Genomic DNA, 23,329 nt, shown 5'->3' with positions numbered 1-23,329 from the left:
GAAGGCAAGGTTTATGACCTTTACTGTGTGTGTGTGTGTGTGTGTGCGCGCGCGCCCACACAGTGACTCATCTACAGTGTCTGAAAACGTCTGCAAAGTGCAGCTGCTCTTTGTCAGTCGCGGCAGCAAAGCACTCTCTTAAGACCCACATCCAGACACTTTCAGACACCAGTTACACCTGCATACTGATTGGACTGATTGTCGAGGTGGCATTGGGTTCAGATTGGGTTATTTCCTCCCACTGAGGAGGACATAACGTTGTATTGATGCTGCAAACTGATTTTGTGTCTTCTGTGAATGTTTGTGTACTAGTACAGGTACCTTTGGGAGGAGCATTTGGGCCGAGACTTTATGGAGTGAGGATATTTTAGGAAAGTGAGGACATTTTGGCTCTTAAGGTTCAGCTAAGGGTGCTAGGGAATGCAATATGCCAATGAGTTTTCTCACTAAGATAGAAGTACAAGGTTGTTTTTCGATCTGTGTGTTCATCTAAACACATGTATTCATATTCATACCTTTAACCAAGCAGGACATGCATTTGCATTGAAATTATTTGATTGGCTCGCACCTGGGATTGACTATTTGCTTGAATGTGACTTGATTGGCCGGTACGTGGGAAGCATAGCAATCGATGCAGTTAAGCGGTGCATGACGTCACCCCATCCAAGGTTGAGAGGCGTATCAGAAACGATGTCTGTTGACTTCCATTGTGAGAACACTACACAAGATACGTACAACAATTGATTGTCTTGCACGATGACCCTTGATCATTTACAAACCAACTTAGTGCCATACTTTTTCCGGGTGGAAAGTATAAGGTAAAGCAGTGCATAGATGTGGTATCTATGTGTCTGTCATTATGATTTGATCTCAAAACAGGTCAGGTATTTTCATAGTAAAGAAATTATCTGTAAACAATTTTACATTGGACCCTACTTCCTTTTCATGTTTTTTTTCTTTAAAATACTTTATATCATTTGCCTGACAGCCCTACCTTTTATTGAACTGTAGCAAAACCTTAGGAGCACTGCAACTAAATCGAATAAAATGACTTTTTCCGGAAAAACATGCAAAAATATTCAGCTCTGAATAGTGTCATCTCAGGCCCAAACAGCTGTTATCAACAGGGCAGACTGCTCACAAACTGAGGTGAAACATGTCTGCAAAGCACCCTCTGCCCCAGTCATGTGCGCCCACATCAATGCTCTCTTCAATTTAGGTTGTCTGGATTTTGGCAATTGAACGCTGAGCCACAGAGACTATAATTAAGTCTAAAAATCAACCTGACACTGTGAGAGCACAGTGACTAAGGAAAAGATATTGAAAAGTGTGTCTGCTCTTCTGATGTGGAAAATTGCTCCCTCCACAAGCCCCAATGCCCACGGGAATTGTGGCAAACGCTTGCATTTTGCTGCATCGTGTGAAACCCGAACAAACAAAAACAATCAATGGAATAATTTTGGGGGCAAGCAGAAGCTCAGCATAAACAACATGCTGTAATTCCAAAATATTTGTGTTGTGCTTATTAAACTATAAAGGTGGCAACGCAATAAAAAACTTGCTATTTGTATAATTTTAATATATAATACATATAACTTTGCATTTTGCTTTTCCTCCAGGCGTTCAATGTTTCAATAAAGTTGTAAACTAAGATAGTACAATAGTGAAGTACAATATGAACAATAGGGAATGAAAAAGAGCCTTGAGTTGTTGTGTCTTCAGTTGCAGGTGCACCCGTGCCACTGCCACAGACTGAATCAATTCTGTGGGAAATGTTGCCCTATCACATAACACATAACCCGGGTGGACATTAGGTTCAATATCTGCTCATGCAAATGTTTCAATATGTATTCTTCACAGTTTCAATCACTGTGTACCTCCTCTTCCCCGCTTCCTCGTTTCCTTTCTTACTTCTGCACTATTTCCCCCTCTGTGCCTCCTGCTGTTTCCCCCTTTGAGTCTGTCCCGCTGCTCTCGCCAACGGTGTCACAGTGAGGGGTTAGTGAATCACACAGAAGCAATTTTCTCTTTCTCTATGACCAGCCCTTCATCTCCCCTCTTACCACTCCCCATTGATACCTAAGTCTTTTTTGCACCCACTCAGATTCATATCCTGGGGCCACAGAGCAGGCGCACAGCCAATCATAGCAATTAAACATGTGAGGTAGTGCAAAGCGACAGAAAAATGATGAAGACACAATGATGAACGGCAGTTTGTTTGATCTTCTTTTTGAGAAAATACACCATCTAGTTCCTTTACTTTCAGGATGGTGACTTCAAAGGTTATTTATGCTGCCTTTATGTACGAAAAGAAATTTGTCCAAACGTTGAAACATTTGCATGTTTGTTATGCAATACATCCACTAGAGGGCAGCACGGAGTTTACCAACTTGCAATCAAAAGGTTTCGCTATTGTTGAAATTTGTTCCTTGTGTCCTAAAATGGTCACGCTTGAACTATTGGCTATACTGCCCCCCCAAGATTTCTGATGGTACTGCTGCTCTTTGTTTCATCCGTATCTGTAAGCCTTTAGAAGATGTGCACAAATACGAACAAAATTAATTCAGAAGATGGACAGAAGACGTACCTTACTGTTGAGAATATGAAACCTCTCCACATTTGTGTCAGCCATAGCGGTTGCCAACAAAAATGCTTCAGTGGAGCTCCCTTTGGGTGCTCCCCTGTCAGTCATGTCATTAAACCCACCCCATCTTGGATAAATGATTTTTAATTGGCCCTACAGGTTCCAGGATGGATGGAAATTGAATGAGCGGTACAGTGAGATAATATTATGTGGCTGAACCCTGATAAGGAACCTCTCACTGCGCTACCTCTTATTCCTCCAGACACTTAGGAGAAACCCTCACACCCTCGGCATGGAGCCCAGGATGTATGGGCTGTTTATTCACATCATGTGCTCAACCAGATAAAGCCCCGGTTTGCCGCCAGCCACCCTCAGATTAATTTAGTGGTGACTGTGAGGTTAGCGAGCACAATGGATAAGGAAGACATTTGAACTCTATATGCACACTTTAATATTTGTCTATTCATTTGGTCTATTTAAGATGTCATCAACGTAATATTGAACAATGTTATCCCTTATCGCAGATTTTCCTCAACTCGTGCAGCCTTAAACTGGGCCTTTAATCTGGGTCTGTAACTTTTAGTTACATCATTCTGGGGTCATGAATACATTTCTTTTTTACATCTATTTCTGACTCACTTTAATTATAGACTCCCAGTTTGAGTCTATTCTGCATGAGAGCATTGTGATATATAAATCAGCATTTTAATGTTGCTTTTATAAGAGATGTGTTTATAGTCGTCTCTATCAACATAAAATATAAGCCAGTTATATAAGCCTCTGTTGGTGTGCAGGGGGTCGTGTTGAGAAGCTGGGCCCCTCAGTGTGTACTTGCTGAAATTCAGTGTATTTTAGAAAAGCACAGCCTTGTTCGCTTTTCTGCTTTGAGACAGAATGGATGGTATAATGATGTTGAGTAAGGCATCTGTTTGGACATTGTTCAACAGTACACTCGCGATAAATTACCATGTCTACGCTTATTTTGCCAAACGTTTGAAAAGACTTAAAAACAAAGTCGACATATTTAAAACTACAGACATATTTGCTGAAAGTGAACTAGTGTAAAAGGATACAAAACTTTCAAAAGGATGTAGGCCTCTAATTTATTTATTTTTATAATTTGCAATCCTATTTGAAAAGACAGGCTCCATTTGATATGATGCTCAGAATTAGTCAAAAATGCTTGCATTTCTTTCTATATTTTTTTAAGTAACATTATTTTTTTACCGTTTTAATTTCTATTATTTTTATTCACACTTTATTCAATTATAGGATTAAACAATGAATAATTCCAAACTCAACATGATAAGGAGGAAAACCGCGGCCACGTTTGAACTCATAAACTCAGTTGTGAAACACAAACAGACACAGTGATTTGATTTTGAGCCTTGGACTTTTCCAAGCACATCATTCGATTTTCTGGACTTGTTTTGCTGCTGGTTTCTAAATCGCCTGTATGTGTGAATGTGAATGGTTGTCTGCCTCGGTCTCTGTGCATCGACCCTGCAATAAGCTGGTGACCTGACACACACTTCTGCTCAACGTCAGCTATTAGGTCCAGCCCAAAGGGATAAGCAGTATGGATGGATGGATCGATCGATGTTCTGCGTTTCAGCATCTTACCGAGTAAAGTTTTTCTTTTCTGAAAAGAATCGTGAACAAACTTATATATTATGAAGACAAAATTATTTTCATGCCAAAGTGGAATCTCATTTTCCATTGTCAGCTCAGTCTGCTTACGTCAACTAAACGCAGTCAGCGAAGAGGAAAGGTTAATGCCACAGATATTTTAAAAGGTTTTTTTCATTTGCATCTTTCATCATTTAAACCCTTGTGAACCAGTTACCTGGGCAACAGGAGCAGTATTCCTGTCTTCCGTGATTGGTGGCAACACTAACAGATGTGGCACAGAAGATGAAAGCTGTGCCTCATGCACATGCGAATCTGATGCCTCATTCATTGTCAACCTTCTTCTTTTCTGGATAGCAACAGGTGGCCCCGGCCCCAGACTCAGCAGATATGTCAAAGTCAGATCTGGTCGTAAGTGAGATTTGTCTGTCTAATGCAGTGGGAGGCTGCTGTAGATACAAGTCACGCTGACATGAAGGCTCTCAAGAAAAGTGGTTAACCTGTTCCTTCTTGTTTTATCTCTCGCCTCAGGCTGACGTCTCAGCTGAAACCAATGGGACATGGTGCCAGGCTTTAGATAACAGTATGTGGGAACTATCTGTATAACTGCAGCTGGAAGACTGCAGCGCAAACCATATTCTGCTGTGGCTTGAATGTACTGTTGTAAAAGTGCATTTTAAAGTCTCTTTTGAAGCCAGCGAAAAGGAATTGACTTGCAAAATGCAGAGCTTTGCTTTCTTTTTAGGCAGTGATTCCCAACCAGAGGGCACCATGGGTCAATGGAAGAGTACTCCACTGATTGCACTCTGATAACAATGCCAAACTCACAATGGACAGATTGGAAAAGTGAAAATGTATTATTCCACACCTTCTTCTTAAAGGTTCAGTGTGTAAGATTTAGGTGAAAGGGATCTATTGACAGAAATTTAATATAAAATTAATCCTAGTGATGTTTTCACGTGTGTGTTTCAACTAAATTATACAAATTGTTGTTTTATTTACCCTAGAATTGGCCCTTTATATTGAAATACTTTATATTTACATCGGGGGGGGTCCTCTCTATGGAGGCCGTCATGTTTCTTGTAGTAGCCCGGACTGGACAAACTAAACACACGTGAATGTTACCACAGGTTCTTTTTCATATTTGGAAGGGGAGGATGAGGTGAGGGGTGTTCAGCTGCAACATGACACTTCACCACTTTATCTAACTAAATTCTACACACTGCAACTTTAAGTCCCTTATCCACCAGTCAAAATATCCCCCAACCACCGGACTTTTGCCTGCAACAGGAATGGATATTCACTCTGCAGTAGACACAGGTTTTTGTCGCCTCCAGCTCTGATCGTCAGTGATGGAAACATGACACCCTGGTGAATGTGCTAATTTCTTCTTCCTTATTTTGGCAGTCTAGAAGCCACTGCTGCTCTTGTTCTTTGCAACGCTATGACGTTGAACTTCCGTGCATTTTCACGTAAATAGCCTCAGACATTTGTGTGCTAATTGTTTTTTTACATCTTGGAAACAATGTGCAATATGTCTGGCAAGAGGCAACACCGACAAGAGAGCAAGGTGAGAGCTTTCCAGTTTCTGGCACCTTCATGACATCGAACATGACTCACCGGGCACAAAAAACACCCAGACAGGAAGCCAAACTCCACTATTGGCAATGTGAAGTGAGTCTTTTTACCTGCCTATTCCTAACCCTAATTTGGTTGAACAAGAGGTATTACTTATCCAAATCTGGTGCCAGGTTAGCCCAAATGCAGCCAGTTGACAGTTTGATCAAAGATCTGTGTGAATATCCAGTAAGTACATTCTCGAGGTGCTAGCCTCAACCAGAGATGGAAGTCTTGGTTAACTAATTGCTTGTAGTAGAACTCCCCGAGACAAGTATTAACACTGACACGGAAAATGTATTCAATGGCTTGTTATGGGTGAAATTACATGCAGTTAAAAAAGAATTCAAATGTATAAAGTGGGTTTGGGGATACATGAGACAATAAAATGGTGGCTACATTTGCTTTGCAGAGTGTTAAAGTCTTCATAGGTTATCTGAACCGACACCCAAAGACCTGGCACCTCAATTTAATCGTAACTCAATCATTCTCTGTCTGCTTTTGAGCCCTTATCACAGCTGAGACCGAGGCCAAACGTCGTGCAGCTTCTCTTAGGGGCCTTATCTGGTGCCTGGGTCCTGAGAGAGATCATGTTTGAATGAGTCATCAGCAGTTAGACGGCCAAAAGGAGGGACGTGTTGGAGTGAGAAAAGGGAAAGGGATAGGTGTTTCCTTTCTTCAGGAGGGCTGAGGGAGCTGAGGTTAGGGGAGTTGAAAACCCTCCAAAGCAAAAGGGACTAAAACAAACCCAAGAGAAAGTGCACTGTGATGTCAGCGTGGGCGGCAGCATACCACTGATTAATTACTAACTTTAAATAAATACAAGCAAACTGTGCAGATGAGAAACACAGACTTCAGTCAGGTAGTCCAAGTGTCTCCAATGACTGAGCAGAGGTTTCAGCTGGGCAGAGATGAAACGGTGGGAAAAGTTTGTATGACAATTATAGTTATCACCATTAGCAGTATTATTCAAATGTGCTGTAAATGTTAGAACATTACAACAGGTACACAGTAATTTCACCAAGTTTTATATTGACATAATATAGATCATCAATTAAAATGATGATAAAATTCATTTTTTATAGAAGATGAGACAAATTGTTCTGTTAAAAGTTCAGTGTGTAAGAAGTTACATCTAGTGGTGAATATGCATGTTGCAGCTGAATCCCCCTCACATCTCCCTCCCCTTACAAACATGAAAGAGAACCTGTGGCAGCCTTCAGTTGTCATAACAACTCAAAAGGAGTTTAGTTTGTCCAGTCTGGGCTACTGTAAAAAACATGGCGGCCTCCATAGAAAGGACCCACTCCTGGTGTAAATACAAAGTATTTAAATATAAAGGGTCCATTTTAGGGTAAAGAAAACAACAATTCGTACAATTTAGATGAAACACACTAGTGAAAACATCACTTGGTTTATTTTATATTCAATTTTGGCCAATAGATCTCTCTCACCTAAATCTAACACACTGGACCTTTAAGTGCAGACGTCGACCCCAAACGTCAGAGTCGGGACAAAATATCAGTGTTTGTTAAACGAACGTATTTTGTCAACAGTAGATGTTAGGATTTGTTATGGCTAGAGATTACAGTTCTCCTGCTGTTACTGCCCCCACCAGCCTGCTGCTACTTCCACCATGTTTTAACAACACACAGCAAATGCTGCGCTTGCTTTGCCTGCATCTTGAAGACTTGCTGACTTTGCTTGATACTGGACAGTATCAACCAAATCATCACGATAATTACGGTAATTAAAGATTAAACGGAACAAGTAACCTTTGGTAATTTTACCACCGTATACCATGAAACGGTCCATGAAAAAAAATCACTTCATAGCTACAGCTGGGTACTTTGTTATATCAAATCATGTTTTGAGAAGAAAATATTGAAAACCATTATTCACAAATCTTTTGTGTGGTTTACAGCATCCACCCGATCACAAGATGTTGTAAAAACAGCTGTGAGCTGATACTGATCTTCTGTTTTCTCTATAAAACATTTATATAATAAAAGCTTTGTTGGCTAAAACCCACAAGAAGCCGGATTTTTCGACACAATAATTTACAATTAGGCAGGTTAACTTGTAAAAATATGAATTAAACTAATTAAGATATGTATATATGATGGGATTAGAATGTGCCAAAGGGACCAGATTGGAATTTTTTTGGCTAAGGTTTTCAGTGTCACAACTCATATTTCTTTTTATTTAGTTATTATTTATTTACTTTTTAGTTAGAGTTGAAGAACTTAATTATAGAGCAAAAGACACCTACTCTTAGATATCGAGTATCAAAGCACAGTTATTTGTGTTTTGCACGAGGACTCTTCACTTTAAATGCTGTCATGATAGCCCCTGGCAGAGATTATTTTTATGGTCTGACGCACAAGTGTTGCACACATGGGAACAAGCCTTTTTTTTTTTTAACACAGACTCAATGGCAGTTATATTTAGGATGATTATTAGCAAGGCGGCATCAGCTGAAGACTGTGCATTAAAGTGTCAGAGTTTGTATGCTGCTTCTCTGCGTGTGTGTGTGTGTGTGTGCTTATATTCTTTTCAAGAAACAGTTTTACTTTTAGATTTCTACAGTAACGACATTTTGTGAGCTCTCAGAGTCTTGAATTTAGTGTTCAGAAGTGACTTCTGTTCCTTCAATGTCCACAGGGGTATTATACAGTGAGGTGATTGTGAGTTAACTTGAATATCCCCTCTTAATAATCCAATGTGCAGCAGTAGCATTACGCCAGTCCTGTATAATTGAACATTCTCCCTGCTCATCACTGGGTGTCGAACGTTCCTATTCAGGGCTGTAGGCTCTTTACAGTGACAGCTGAAGAGTCACCACTCAAAAGCCCCAGTCATTTTTTTTAACAATGTGTCTTTGATTTCACAAAGATGTAAATGAAAGCAGGCCATTCATTTCCGGCCCAAGGCTCTTTAAGTTTGTTGTGACTAAACGACTGCTCCATGGCAGATTTTGTCAGCGGTAAACAAACACTGCCACTTAGTTGAAAACTCAGTTTTGACTTGTGTAATGTTTGTAGGTGACTTGTGTCAAAATCAAACACTGTGTGTAAAGACTACTGCTCCCCAAAAGTGAGGCCAGAGTGTATCGATCGCCACCTGGTGGCTGGCTGCAGTATTGGTCACATATTGCACCTCCTCCACATCAAAGATGGTTTCTGTCATTTAGGTAGCTCTCATCACACTGATACATAATCAAATGGTGATTTTTAACTGTGGTTTTAATTAGTTCTTTGATGCTATAAAAACGGTGAAACCTCATGAATGACAAGTGAAACTGAATTTGGTCAAGGGCGTGTATCAGCAGGACCTCGCTACCGTGGCCCATCCCCCAAATGTTACTGCGCAGACTCTGGTTTCAAATCTGCAAGATGGAAACGTTCATATCTGAGATATTTTGGCTTCATTTAATCCGTTGTTAGTAGGCTAGTTAGCCAGGCTTGCTTACATTTTCAGTTTACATTTGTGCAGATGGACTATTCAGTTAATTCCTTATGCTTATAAAAGACCCAAGCACACCACTTTAACATGTAGGGCAATCCAAAGCTTGACAGTTTGCCTTGTCTGCTTTTTTTTCAGATATTTTGGTCTATAGCGACCCAGTGCATCTGCAATCAAAGTATACTGCTTTTTCTCAGTAGCTGCACAAATGTAATATCTCCCCACCCACTCTGCCCTCGCAAGCAGAGGTCAGGCTCACCTGAACAAATAGCTGCCACCCGGTACATGCATTATCAACCTGCATGCATGTGGCGATGAAGCCGATAGAGCAAACATCATCTAATCCTTTCCCTGCATATGGAGTGGGTGTCATCCGGTCAGTGCTGCCTAGTGACCTACATCTTTGGAAACAAAATTACTCTTCAGCTCTTCCTTTTCGCGTCATCTGCTGCAGTGGTCCTTTGTCTCACACAGCTAAAGTCGTCTCTTAGACTGCTGAGAGCAAGATAAATCCAATAATAGACATCTGAAAAATATCTGGTATTTTGAGTCAATTGGCTTCAGCCAATGTCCAAATTCACAAGGGTGATGAATAAAATATCTCTTCAGGGTTTAGTTCTGTGATAAGTTGTGATTATTTATCATTGTAAATTCAAAAAGTAGAATGCGGATCTACTTAAGAAAATAGAAACAATTCACAGAATTGATTAATAATACAATTTAATATTTTATTTTCAATAACTTCAACTGTTTTGTTCATCATCTGTTGTTATTATTAAATTGCTGTTTTATCTGATGCAAAAAAACAAACATAATATAAGCGTGAATACATATTAATGAGTGTTAAGATATTCTTTTAATATCTATGCTTTGGCCGTTAAAAAAACCCCATGTTGTTTGAGCTATAGAAAAATCATTAATCACGATCATGTGAGTCTTGTTTAGCTGAAGCAAACAAAATCACTTAATGCGGGTTGTCCTCAAATGACTGTGATACTAAAGATAACAGAACATAACAAAGCAGATCTGAGTCATTAATCAAACTATTGTACTTTTCTCAGCCAGGTTATAGATATTCATGAATTCAGTGAGCGACTAATGTTTTAGTTCATTGTTTTTAATGCTTTTATTCACTGGACTCAATTACCCTGATTGGTAGGGTGATGTGACCTCAGATGTACCCACACAGGGTAGTCTGAGATTTGTTAGCATGTGGATATGCATGTGTACTCATTTGTGTTACCTCTTTTGTCAGGACCAGTAGACCTCATAGAGACCAAAGTTCAGTCCTAATGAGGCAGAACCTCATTTCTGAGGTCCTGGTTAAGGTTGGAGATAAGATGTGAATTGTGTTTAGGTTAAGGTCAAGGTTAGGCATGAATTGGTCATGGTAAAAGTTATGCATAAGAATTTAGTCAGGCTGTCCACAACAAGCTCAACTCTGGATGAGCTGCAAGTGCCCAGTTGTCGTTTCAGTTTCAAGGCTTTCATAACTTACACAATAAAAGAAAAAAAATGCCTGTTCTTCCTTCCACCTTGTGCTTCGGTCTGCTGTATCACGACTGATAAATACTCTTTATGTTCAGACCTTTTCATCAAGGCAGATGATCAGTGTCACGAAACCAAGGTCACTGTGTGAATGAAATGTTTCTGTACCTGGAGGGCAATGAAAGTATTCACGTAACTGTGTCCACGACAAACAAGCCACAGTCTGAGGCCATCACAACTTGCGGCTGTATTTGGGTACATTTTCACCTTTGAATTAGCCAACACTGTTCTGATTTAATGTGTTTTAATTTGAATCAGTTAATTTTGATGCCCAGAGTAAAAGTGATATAAGGAGATACATTTAGATCCATAGCCTTCACATTTGAATATATTCATTTTGCAGCTTTGCAGTCTGTAAACATTTCAGCTAAATCATTGTTGGTGACATAATCAGGGTCATATAATAGATTTGACCTCCCGCCTTTGCCTGAAAGTGGAACGATGCAGCCTTAACAGGAGTCATAGTCTCATTAGGTTTTACACTTACATGATAGGGACATTTTGGGGCAAATTAATTGGTGGTCAGTGGGCAATGATATATGTGTGTGTGTGTGTGTGTGTGTGTGTGTGTGTGTGTGTGTGTGTGTGTGTGTGTGTGTGTGTGTGTGTGTGTGTGTGTGTGTGTGTGTACTAACAATATATATGTATGTATGTATACAATCATCTGATTTGTGTCTCCTTTTTGTCAATAACATTTTATAATCTAATTTCAGTCAGACAGCTCAGATTTTAAATTATTATTGCAGTAGGCGAACATAGTTTGAGTTTGGCGTCCAGGCTCCAACTTCACTTTCCAAGATGTGATAACATTATTATAATGAGGAGTGATGCGTAAATATCTATGACCCCCTTTTGTTATGTCAGCAGACAAGATGTGGATCAATTTCTGTCAATGTCAACTATGATGACAATACATTGGTGGACTAATTAATTAACATTCCATTCCTTGGAGCCACCCTGCTATAGTATGGCTACATTTTCTGTCGTCCTGTCCCCAGATTTCAATTAATTTTTCTCTAAATTTAGTTTGCTATATTGAAAGAGCGTGTGCTCTCAGTGTTTATGCACTGCTGTTGACAAAATGTCCACAAATCCCCAGATATTTGAATATTCAATCAGTGTTTTCTGAATTGAGTGAGGACTTAATCAGGATGTTCCTGGTGTGCATGTGATCCGATGTTCTTGTTCCCTTTCTCGTTGTTACTCCAGTAGGACACACATCCTCGCATTAATACAGCTTGTCGGTGCGTGTGTGTGCATTTGTGTTTGTTTGCATGCTGTTCTCCGTGGCACACAGCTGTACTTTAATACAATGTTATTGTTGGTAATTTGCACATTTTGATCTATTGTCAGTGTGTATATTCCCTCTATGTCGATAAGGACTAGTTGGAGGGTGCCTTTAGCTTCATTCTACGGTTTCTGCTGCTTAACTGTTCTTCCATAAAGCGGCATAATGCGGCAGAAGTTCCTCCCCCCTCAGAAATCGTCCTAATGTCCTGACTTCAAACCCATTCGGGTGCCTGCCTCTCACATTTAAGTGGGCTGATGGGGATGCAGGAGGAGCCTGTTGCCTAAGCCTTAATTGTATTTGTTATGGAGAGCTGCTCGTTCTGCCAAGCCGGCGCCACTCCCTGCGCTCCCCTCGCCAATGCCTTCCTTTATTTCTATGTCTTGATTGATGATGTGATTACAACATCAGTAGTCTGTGTGCAGAACACCTGATTATTTTTAGTGTACTCAATCACCTCATGGAGGGTCTGTAAATTGTGTTAAAGGATTTTGGAGGAGCTTGCGGTCCCATCGCTGGCTCAGAATAGAGCGTAGCAGTGTACTAGCAAAAATGGCCTGCCTATGTCTGTATGTATCTCTCATAACGAACCTCATAGCCTTTGGAGGATGCAGTTTATCCAGCCCACGATAATAGATCTGAAATGAGACGGTTTGGTCTACGAAAGGTTTCTGTAATCAGCTGCCTAGCAACAGAGCTGAAGTTAGACAGGACAATACAATTTTTAATTCCACTTGGTTTGGACTGTTCAGTCCAGTTGAAGCATGATACTTAAGCATTGGACATCTCGTCGCTTGCTCGCTCCATTACCACTTTGAAACACGGTTTGTCATCAAAGTGCAATGAATCCTGGGGTAGGTTGCCTGAAGAAGGATTCATCAATTGGAGCCTTTGTTTTTCAAGGACGGAAGGACACATTTGTCTGCAAAAGTTGAAGGAACCTTGGAAATAGCCCAGCCTAGATGGGTCTCCAAATTCAGCCTCTAAAGGACGCAGCCCCTGAATTGAGACACAGCTTATAATGTCGGCATTAGTTAGTGAATGAGAGAAATAGGATTCAGGAGGGGCTGAATGATTTAATCTGTGAAGAAAGCTTTTACCAAGGCGCGTTCATGTACGCACAGGCACACCGAAACATCGCACACACTCTCGCTCGAGGGCACACGCAGGGTGCGTGTTTGTGTGGCTACGTCCGCTAGCTTCGCTACTTCAGGTAGTGGACTTTTAGGCTAAAAACATGGTACAAATGACGCCATTTCAAGTTAGTTTCTTTATAGATTGTGCATCGTATACGTCGCACTGTACAGCCCTGACCACCATGCGTTATTAATTAAGAGAGAATGCTGATATCTGTGCTGGATTGGTAGCCTGTCCAGGGTGTACCCCTCCTCTTGCCCAATGTCAGCTGGGATTGGCTCCAGCCCCCTGAATGATGAGCGGATTAGGGAATGGATGGATGGATAAATGGAATGCTACATACAGTATGTGTTTATATGTGTCACAAAGTGCTACTTACTGACATCAAAATGCAGCCACCTGTTACTTGCGAGGCTAATTCCTGACATTATTTCACTGAGCGGTAGGGAATGAAATCATTGTTTGAATGTTGTCATACGTCTGAGTCACAAAGGAGCTTCAATTGTGAGACTTTTATTGCACAGCAGTCTTCTACTCTTAGGAGAGAGAGAGAGAGAGAGAGAGAGAGAGAGAGAGAGAGAGAGAGAAGGGATGAGGGAGACATTAAATGTATAGTTCACCGAAAAATGAAACTTCACTCATATACTCACCACTATGCCAATGGAGGGGTGGATTAAGTGTCTCAGGGGTAAACTTAGTTGCAGCAGAATCCATTACAATTGAAGTCTATAGTGAGTTCTTCTTTAGACATAATAAAAAAACAGAAAAAACATAACATGCCTCCATACGGCTCGTGTGGGGGGTCATCCAAATGTCTGCAAGCCCCGACATTAAAATTCATTTACTCCGTGTTTTTAGCTTAAATGTCCACTGACATCTTCCTACGAGGTGCATTCACGGACCCCTCGGACACACCATCATGTGGCTATGGCCGCTAGCTCAGCCACTTCCTGTGGACTTTTAGGCTTTAAACATGGTGTAAATGACCTTGTTTTGAGTAGAATATGAATGTAGCTTCTTTCTCTAAAAAGTCCAAAGAGAAAGAAGCTTCACCCCCGTATTTTGTCCACAGGCTGCTCAGTGACTAAATGTCTGAGTCTGCAGTGAACTTATCTTTTTCCCGTAGAGTTCATAAACCAGGGGTACATGTATTTAAACACTGTCTTTCTTTTGTCCCCATATGAAGTTTATTTCCTCTCACCTTGTATATATCTTCCTGCTCCACATTACACTTTTCCTCCTCTGAACATATAAAAGCTGTTTCCACGGCAACATTTGTATCCTTTATGTTTTGCTGTGTTTCACAGTCATCTACGCACTTCTGCAGCCCACATACAGTCAGCGATTTGGAGTTTGTCTGTAAATCCATCAGTTTGTCAGTCAGTTTTTTTAAATCTTGCATAACTTCCCTGTGGAATATTCATGGTGCAATGTTGAGAGCTGAAAGCATCAATTAAAAGCTCCGCCAAGAGAATGCAGCTTTTATGTAACAGCTATCTGAGGGATGTAAACAAATTAAGAAAAACAAGAACTGATCATTAATAAACAGACAACCAGCGCTCTGTAGCAGCAGAGGCTGAGACGCATAAATGTAAGTGACGTTGTTTACGACTACAGCACTTTTATGACATTGGTTTGACAACAACAACAACAACAACAACTGATTACTGATGAATTCCCACAACTTCATATATATATATATATATAAATAATCCAAAAACTCCCTTTACATTCAAATCTGGACATAATATCTCCAGCTTCTTACAGGACGTTTTTTCAGAATTAAAAGTAATCCAGGTCACTGCACACTGTTTACCCCTGAGACTGTTTACCCCTGAGACTGTTTACCCCTGAGACTCTGAAAGTATGTTGTGAACACTTCACCCACCCCTCCATCAGCATAGCGGTGAGTAGATAATGAGTGAATTTTCATTTTTCGGTGAACTGTCCCTTTAAGTTCAAAAGTGCATACAATATGGCCAAGAGAGCTTTTAAGATATATATTTTTTGTTGGTATCTTTTTTCACAAAAAAAAAACAATATTTTCATGTGAACCATCTCTCAATATAGACAACCTTTGTTTTTAAAGTATGCAGTTTGATCCATTGAGCGATTACTGCCACTTTTTGTCCTTGGCTTTATTTTAAATTCAAATTACGTGGTATTTAAAAAGTAATAATCTTGCTGTATTATTTGATTAAGAGGTACTTTGTTAGAATAGGAAGTTTAAGTAGCTAAACGTAAACATAAATGGCAGTAAACAGCAATTTAACACAAGGAAATGCTGTAGATGCCAATGTTAAAAATACTTGAATACAAATCAAATAATTGTGTATAGAAAGTCAAGAACAAGTCTTAACTAGGGCAAATTTATTAAGTAAGACAGTTAAAATAAACATGTTAACATCAACAAGCTAAAGTACAGACACCATTCAATCCAACATTCTGAGAGAATGTCAGACTCCATGCTCAAATCATGGAAGGCAAAGGAAACTGTTTGAGCTTGTTGTTCCAGTTGCGCTTTTTCTGTTGTTCTGTATGATTGGAGGTGGAAATACTTGGAGGTGGAAAAACAATGCACTTGTCAATCAGTTAACTCGTGAATGGATTCTGAGCTGTATGGCCTCTTGCTCTTTTGGGATCAGGTATTTCAGCGAGGAAGCACCTCATTCTGTCCGTTTCTCTGCCCCTACTCTGATAATGGCAGTGATGCACTTGAGACATGAATATAACGACCATTATGTGAAATACTTACTTTTCCCTAGCAGCTAAAGCGAAGGACGGTGGTGGTGATTACACTCTTCAGTGACAGGCAGAAAGAGTGCTTTAATAACGTGAAAGCCATTACTGCAGAGTCACGAAATGTTGGAATACATCGTTTGACATTTCAAATGGTAAGAAAGAAATGGAAATACATTCTTTAAATGACATACTACACAGCCATTGTGAGAACATTTGAATAATGTGCAACCACCTAAGAGCCCTCCTACTTCTATTGGAAGTATTCTTGGCATGCCCAACTGAGAGTAGACCCTGGTAGAATCATAAAACCATTTGGCCTGGGAACGCCTCAGGGTCCCAAGAGGAGCTGGAAAGTGTTGTTGGTGAGAGGGATTTCTGGAAAGAGCGAGAAGTTTCCCTCAGAAGTTGGTAGACAACCCAACCAGAAATAAAAGTAATTTGCACGCCCCCCTTGGCATATTGCAGAGACTGACTTCCTGCCTTTGCTGTACTTGATAGGATTTTTAGGAAAACTCTACTGTCTCATGTCTTCTGCCCTCTGTTTCTGTCATTCTGCAGGTGGCGAGATGGGAACATCGTACACGGAGACTCTCCAGGCTCTTTGGAAGCCCTCACCTGGGCTGTTACTGCCTGGGCTTCGTCATCATTTTGCTCAACGTCTACCGTAGCCACAGGTGAAGCACACATCTCTCTTCTTATTCTTTCTTCTGCCTTTCAAAACAAACCAGCTTGATTTTATTCAAGTTTTATTCAACTATTATTTAAAAGTCACAAGGGCCAATCCTAAGTTTAGAACAAACCTCAGCAGATTTCCAACCTACACTGTTCCTTCCTGTATCTCTTGTCTTGCAGTACTGTCTGTAATTTTTGTGTTTTCCTACCTTAATAAGATTCATTCGTTTCATTTCACAAATTGTGAATGTTTTGTTTGCTTCGGTAGAACAGCATCCTCCCCGTTTGGAGCTGTACAGCAATTCAGCACATTTCCTCCCCACCCCAACCTACCTCTTCAAAATGTAAAAATGCAGGGCAGCAGCTACTATCCAGACTTAAACCTAACTTATTTTCCAGTTTCTTGTAGATACGAAAGAGCCAAACCCAGCTGAGTAACCTAGTTAAACCTCTAGTCATTGTACCTGAGTATGACAATAAAGACCTTTAATCTCAAGGTTCTACTGTACACGACGCACTCTTTTGCCCTTTTGTCCTGTTGCCATCCTCTGTATACATCTTCCTGTTTTCTTTCCTCCGCCTCGGGTCGGCGTCCTTGGTTCTTCTCTCTCCCTGCGATGGTTATGTACCGACAGTTCTGTACATGTCTGTGACACCCCCATGCCTGCCATCAGCAGCCCGTGGAAGTACAAACATTCCACTGTGGATCAAAATAGTGACAAAGCACCCCACTATAAACACCACACACATACAGTATGCCAGTATGTGAAGACTTTTTTCTTCCTTCCTCTCTCAAAGGATGTCTGTGATGCTTGTTGCCGGGCAACAATGCTTTTGGAGCAAGATATTTCCAAGATGATAAATTGTCTTGCCAGTTTTCTTCTTGTGCTTCTGAGGAGAATGTTTAGCAATAAATTCTGAGCAACATGATGAACTATAAATAGCAGTAGAACAATTCATTCACTCAGATGTGTTAGGAACAGAATAGTGGGGGAATAATGGCTCTACTGTCAAACTGAATTCACGCAAACAAAAGTAATAACATAGTATTATAAAGGATTTTAGTTGAATTATTGTGCTGTAATGAAATTCCAATAACTGCTTGGAAAATGTATTTCTTTTGTGAACACATACTTCACTTCCTTTATCAAAGTAGAGCTCCAGCATTTTTACACAAAACTGTGTGGGCTAAATCGCACATCCCATTGTATAATGTAGTGTGTTTCAAGGAACCTTTTGACAAGCTCAGAAAACAACATCAGCTCGGAAACATATACTGGTCAGGGTCCGAAACAAACTGGGGATCAGGACCTTGAAAGACAGTAAGGAGGGCCTGACGAAAAGCTCCTATGGGCCTTTTTCACAGTCGATATTTTGACATGTCATAGAAGGGAAAGCACAGGTGTGACTCTCTTCAGTTCAAGTGTCTCTGACGGCAGGAAAAAGAGCCAGTATGCACAGCACCTGGACACTGAAACATCTAAATGGTATTCAGCAGTCATCCATTAGATTTTTTTTCCAACCTCTTTTTCCAACCTTTTACTTTGACATGTCGAAATGTCGGCCATGAAAAAGGGCTATTGATATATTTGGTGTAAATTTAGCATCCAGGAGTACCTTTTTTTTCCCCTGCTGCGTCACTGTACACTGGGTAATCCAGGATAACACCATGGCAGGCTGTAAAGTTTCCCTTCAAAACCAATTGGGATGGTAGCAAAGGGCGGCACGACACAGAGCAGCACAGCTCGGACCCTGAAGGTTACTGAAGTCAGTGAAACTACTTTTGAATCTTTTACAGCCTCTTCTGCGTTTGTCTCAGCAAACAGAGACGTCAGTGGCAGGAGAAGTGCTCCGGTGCGTGTGCATTGGTTTTTGTAAACCTTGGCAAGGATGCACACATTTTAGTTTTCTCTTTGCTGTGGAAAAAGTTAACAAACAATGCACTGAGGTATTAAACTGTGAGTTGTTGTCAGACTCAAGATGTTTTATGACGAAGGGAAAGCATTTATTGTTTATTAGTTATATTAGACCTCATGAGAGCACATTTAGTACATTTTTGTGAGAAATACTCAAATCCACTGCTACACTCACATGTTATTTTCCGTTCTCTTCGCAACATCTCTCTACTATTTCCAGAAATCTCGGTCTGCCTGTATGTGGCTCGCATATCTCGAGAAACCGTTCAGCTCATCGGCGTCACACGTAGCATATGTATTCTGAAGGCCCAAAGAAGTGCTGTGTTGAATCTGGTGCAATTTGGAGATATGACACGTTCAATATTTATTATCCCTGAATAAAGAGGTGACCAGCGCTAGAATGCACCTTTACCACACATAAAAGTAAAAGAATTAATTCTGTCCATCACACTAATTCAGGTGCAGTTCTGTGGCTCCAGTGGTCATGAAACTTCCAGGTGTGTGAGTGGAATCGTTTCAAAGAACTTTTATGTATAAAGGAAAACTTTGCTTTAAAAATAAAGTTAGTTATTATAAAATACGGATTAGGTGCGTTTGCATAAAATACATCTACAACACAGAGTTTAAGATTCATTTAAAAAAAGCTAATATAAAGCAACAGACAAATTATGCTCCATTTTGTGGCGTTTAAATAATTAATAAATAAATAGCAACTATCTTCTGTCTTGTTTTGTTCATCAAGTATATACACGTTCGTTCGTAGCAACAAGTCATATCTTTTCTGCTCAACAGAGTTCAGTAATACACTCCTCTGGAAAGATAACATAAACTGACAGACAAGCCACCTCATTGACCAGCAGACCACTTTCCGTACAGCTATCTAATTGACTTGTACACTGACTGATTCCCTGCCGGGCCAATTAGCTGACAGCCCTGTCTTTTTATAGCTCCACGATATATTTATAGGCTGTGTGAGAGACATGCAGAAGACACAGAGTTGCTATTTTTATCAGCTCAGCACACTGTAGTGATAACGTCTTCTGATTATGTTTAATATTAAACCCCAAGTCCATTTCTAATTAATCGCGCCCTTGCTTTAGCACCCAGTTTAATGAGTTGCGAGGATTGGGATTTACACATTAAGAAGTATTAGATACCAAATTGTTACGCATCCATTCTCTTTGTTTATCCTCAGGGAATGTTAACAGCTTGAAATAAAGAATTTGTTGTACCGAAACCCATATTGAGAAACATGAGTAATGTTTGTTAGTAATTTCCTTCATTCTTTTTTTAGTCTACACTGCAGTCGTGTGTCATTTAGAAATAGTTATTGAAAACAACACAATGCATTAACTCATTTATTCACATATTAACTGCAGTCACTGCTGATGAGAATGTCTTTTGTGTTGCAGTGACGACAAAGACCAAAATGTAAGATAAATATAAAATTTGCCCTGATGATTTCCCCAGATTAAAAGTCACAGGATCACCAATGTTTTCATTCTTAATTTGTGATGCTGTTGTGGTGTCAACCTCATGATAGCACTTGAGAGGAAGTCAGGTCATGATCATAGTCATAGGAATACATCATCTGTGAAATATTGAAATTTAGTGGCTATAGGTAAAAAAACATTGACCTGCTAGTAGAGCTAGTGGAAAGGTCCAGACATCAGCAACATCTGTAAGAGTCATCCTTCGGGGAAAGTGAATACAAAATGCCAATCCATCACACAGCTGTTGAGATATTACAACATCTGCTAACATGGTGCAACGGCCTACGGACTTAAACACAACTAGAGCAACTACATTTAGTCATGCCTAATCAGAAAAGTTTGGAAAGACTCACACTCACACATGGATATATGTAAGTCATACACACATAATTAAATCCAGAGCTGATCCCAGCCATATCAAGTCATGTCGAATGTTCAGAAGGGACAGTTGTGCTTTCTTGGGAAATTAATAAAAAAGTTTAAATTAATTCAATAATCTATATGTGTGCATTTCTAGAAGTCCATACCCTCCATGCTTTGTGTGTGTGTGTGTGTGTGTGTGTGTGTGTGTAGTATTTTAAACAGCACTGAACTCAGGGCAGATGAGTCAGAGAGCAGAGAAATGTATTTGTTCTTGAATTAATTGGTTTGATGCCTAAAATAGAACAAGCATGTATAAAATGGTTTGGTTATTCAAAACATTATTGAATTGCATTCAGTTAACAGTTGGTTGTGTTAATTTAAACTTAATTTGTCCAAAATTTCTATAAAATGATAATAGTTTTAAATTAGCAGAAGTCTGTTACAGGGGAACAGTAAAAAGTATATTACAGTAATGAAGACTGACTGAAATTCCCCCAGGGTATACGTTTCTTGATTACATGAGTTTATTTGGTCTTTCCAACTATTTTACTAATTAAGGAATAGAAGATTGGATGACAGCCTATAATTAGTCATAATTAGCCAGTGCATTAACAGTTGGGTTTCTTAAGTTTTACAATTAATGTCATGAAGGCATTTGGTTAGATGCCAGCCACTTTGACGACATGTGGGGACAGAATGAGGGAATTTAAAAGTGAAAAAGTCATATAAAATATGTAAAGTGATGTAGTTATAACATTGTTGATCTATCGGTCAAAATTTCTAAAAATGTGTCAAATTGAATAATAGGCTTGAACAAGTGTATACCAAGAATTTAAATCTTATAATTTACTCTTAGTGCTCATTAGATTTTAATCTCTTGGTCTGATCTGCAGATTAAACGCCATCATTTTGGTAAAGTCAGCGGTTCGATCCCAGTCTTCCCCATCTGCATTCCAAAGTGTCCTAGGGCAAGACAATGAACCCCAAATTGCCCCTAATAAAAAAGTGTAGCCCATAGATACACTGTAGGAATGTGTGTGAGAATGGGTGAATGGCAATAAACTTTACTGGAAAGCCCTTTGAGTGGTAATAAAGACACAGAAAGACCATAATGTGAAAAAGTCACCCTAGCTCCAGCTAAGGTCGGCTGCAAAGCGACTCACTGGTAAAGTGTCTTTGTTCAACTCCCACGCTACACCTTGCGTCCCTGACCTTCAATTACTTCCTCATCATCCAGCTCTCTCTCCAACATTAGAATTTCCATGTCACATTTGAAAAGGTTAAAAGACAGTCGATGTATGGCTTTGATTGGTGTTGGTCCTCAACGATCTCATACCGCCATCCCTCTTGCGTTTACCTAAGACACCTCAGTCGGATATGACACATCTTTTTTCTAGCACAATAGAACGAAAAAACAACTTGTCATTTGTAAATTAGGTGTAGATTTAAACTGACGAATAGGATCTGACCAAGTTTCTGAAAAAACTTCTTGTATTTGTAGATGCTAAATCAAAGGTGACTCAGCATCAGTTGTTACGGTACATCCAGCGGTCAGTGGCTCATTCACGGACCACCTGCCCATAACTCCGTGCACAAGACCCCATCTCTTTTCCAATCCAAATCCCAGCAGTATGCCCAACCACAACCAACAAACAGCTCAGTGGTCGCTCTTTGTGTTGCTCTTTGTGTCTGACGTGGTGGAGCAACCCACTTCAACACAACACACGTTGACAAAGGAAGAACGGCATAGGACTCGCAGCACAGACCTCGTAACCCAGTTTTCTCTAATTAACCCCAAACCTGGTTTTGATTTGGGAGCAATTTTCCTCTTCCGGAAGTACACTGCATTCAGATGTCAGCCCACAAGTGGGTTAATGCCCACACACAAACACACAATGTTACATCTGCCCCAGCGCCTGTGTGTGTGTGTGTTTCATTATAATTTGCACCATTAGAAATCCTTTCAACACAACCCAGACTTAACTTTTGAACTCTGCAGATGTTCTGAGGTTGTGGGGCATGACAGCCTTACTTAAACTAAATCATTAAATGATAAACAAGGAGTGTAAAGCACCCAAACAGGCAATGACCATTATTAATAGTGTTATTCTATAGTACAATATAGATGTTAGCTGATTACTCCCTAGTTTAAAAGGTGGCAAAGAGCTGCCACAAAGGAGACTGACACACACAAAGAGGAGTCACTGTCATGGACTTAGAGACACAGACAGAGCTGAGCTATCACCTGAAAAGGTTTTGTGCTGGGTAATTTATGTGAAATGAATTGTATTTAGGTTTGTAGTTTTGATTTATAAAAATAAAAGGATGTTTAGCAGTGAGGGGCTGATGTCTGGCTGTGTTGGGAGACCCTGGGTAGCATAGGGACTTTGCCACAATGTCAAAAGAACCTATTTTAATTTCAGGGATGTGAAAGTTAGAAATGATTATCAGCAAACGTTGCAAAGATTAAATTTGGCAAGCTACTGCTTCAAATGTAAGTGCCTTATGGGATTAACACATATTCTGCACCCGTAACATGCAAATCCAGTGGATAAAGACAGAAGTTCTTAAAGGGGACATAGCATGTCCATTTTACCATAAGTTGATATGGTTCCTTGGGGTCTTAATGAAATGTCTGTAACATACTTTGGTCAAAATACCACAAGGATCATATAAAACAGCACCCTTTTTACCCTGTATAAAACAGCCCTCCACAGAGTGACCTGTTTTGAGTGCCTGTTCCTTTAAATGCTAATGAGCCAGCTCCCCCTCCCCCTCTCCCCATGATTTTAAACGATATAAATTACATATTTTATATGATATAAATTATCAAATATGCATCCCATACTTTGTATTCCCTTGTTGTCCTGGAGTT

The 23,329-nt window shown here is 40.0% G+C and overlaps 1 protein-coding gene across 2 annotated transcripts in view; it reads left to right on the top strand.

The window, feature by feature from the left end:
* The window catches only part of pemt (phosphatidylethanolamine N-methyltransferase), a 58,490-nt gene that overhangs the window by 7,890 nt on the left and 27,271 nt on the right, over positions 1 to 23,329 (top strand). The window contains exons 1-2 of one of the 2 annotated variants that reach the window (XM_035146524.2): positions 5,546 to 5,887; positions 16,569 to 16,684. In XM_035146524.2, coding sequence (XP_035002415.1) covers positions 5,813 to 5,887; positions 16,569 to 16,684 — 191 coding nt within the window. In that variant the 5' untranslated portion in view covers positions 5,546 to 5,812. Of the gene's footprint in view, positions 1 to 5,545; positions 5,888 to 16,568; positions 16,685 to 23,329 lie in introns of those variants that run through there. The other variant, XM_035146523.2, reaches the window with a different exon arrangement.

Source organism: Hippoglossus stenolepis, chromosome 21 (assembly GCF_022539355.2).
Source record: "Hippoglossus stenolepis isolate QCI-W04-F060 chromosome 21, HSTE1.2, whole genome shotgun sequence".
NCBI lineage: Eukaryota > Metazoa > Chordata > Actinopteri > Pleuronectiformes > Pleuronectidae > Hippoglossus > Hippoglossus stenolepis.
This window is presented reverse-complemented; position numbering and strand designations above follow the sequence as displayed.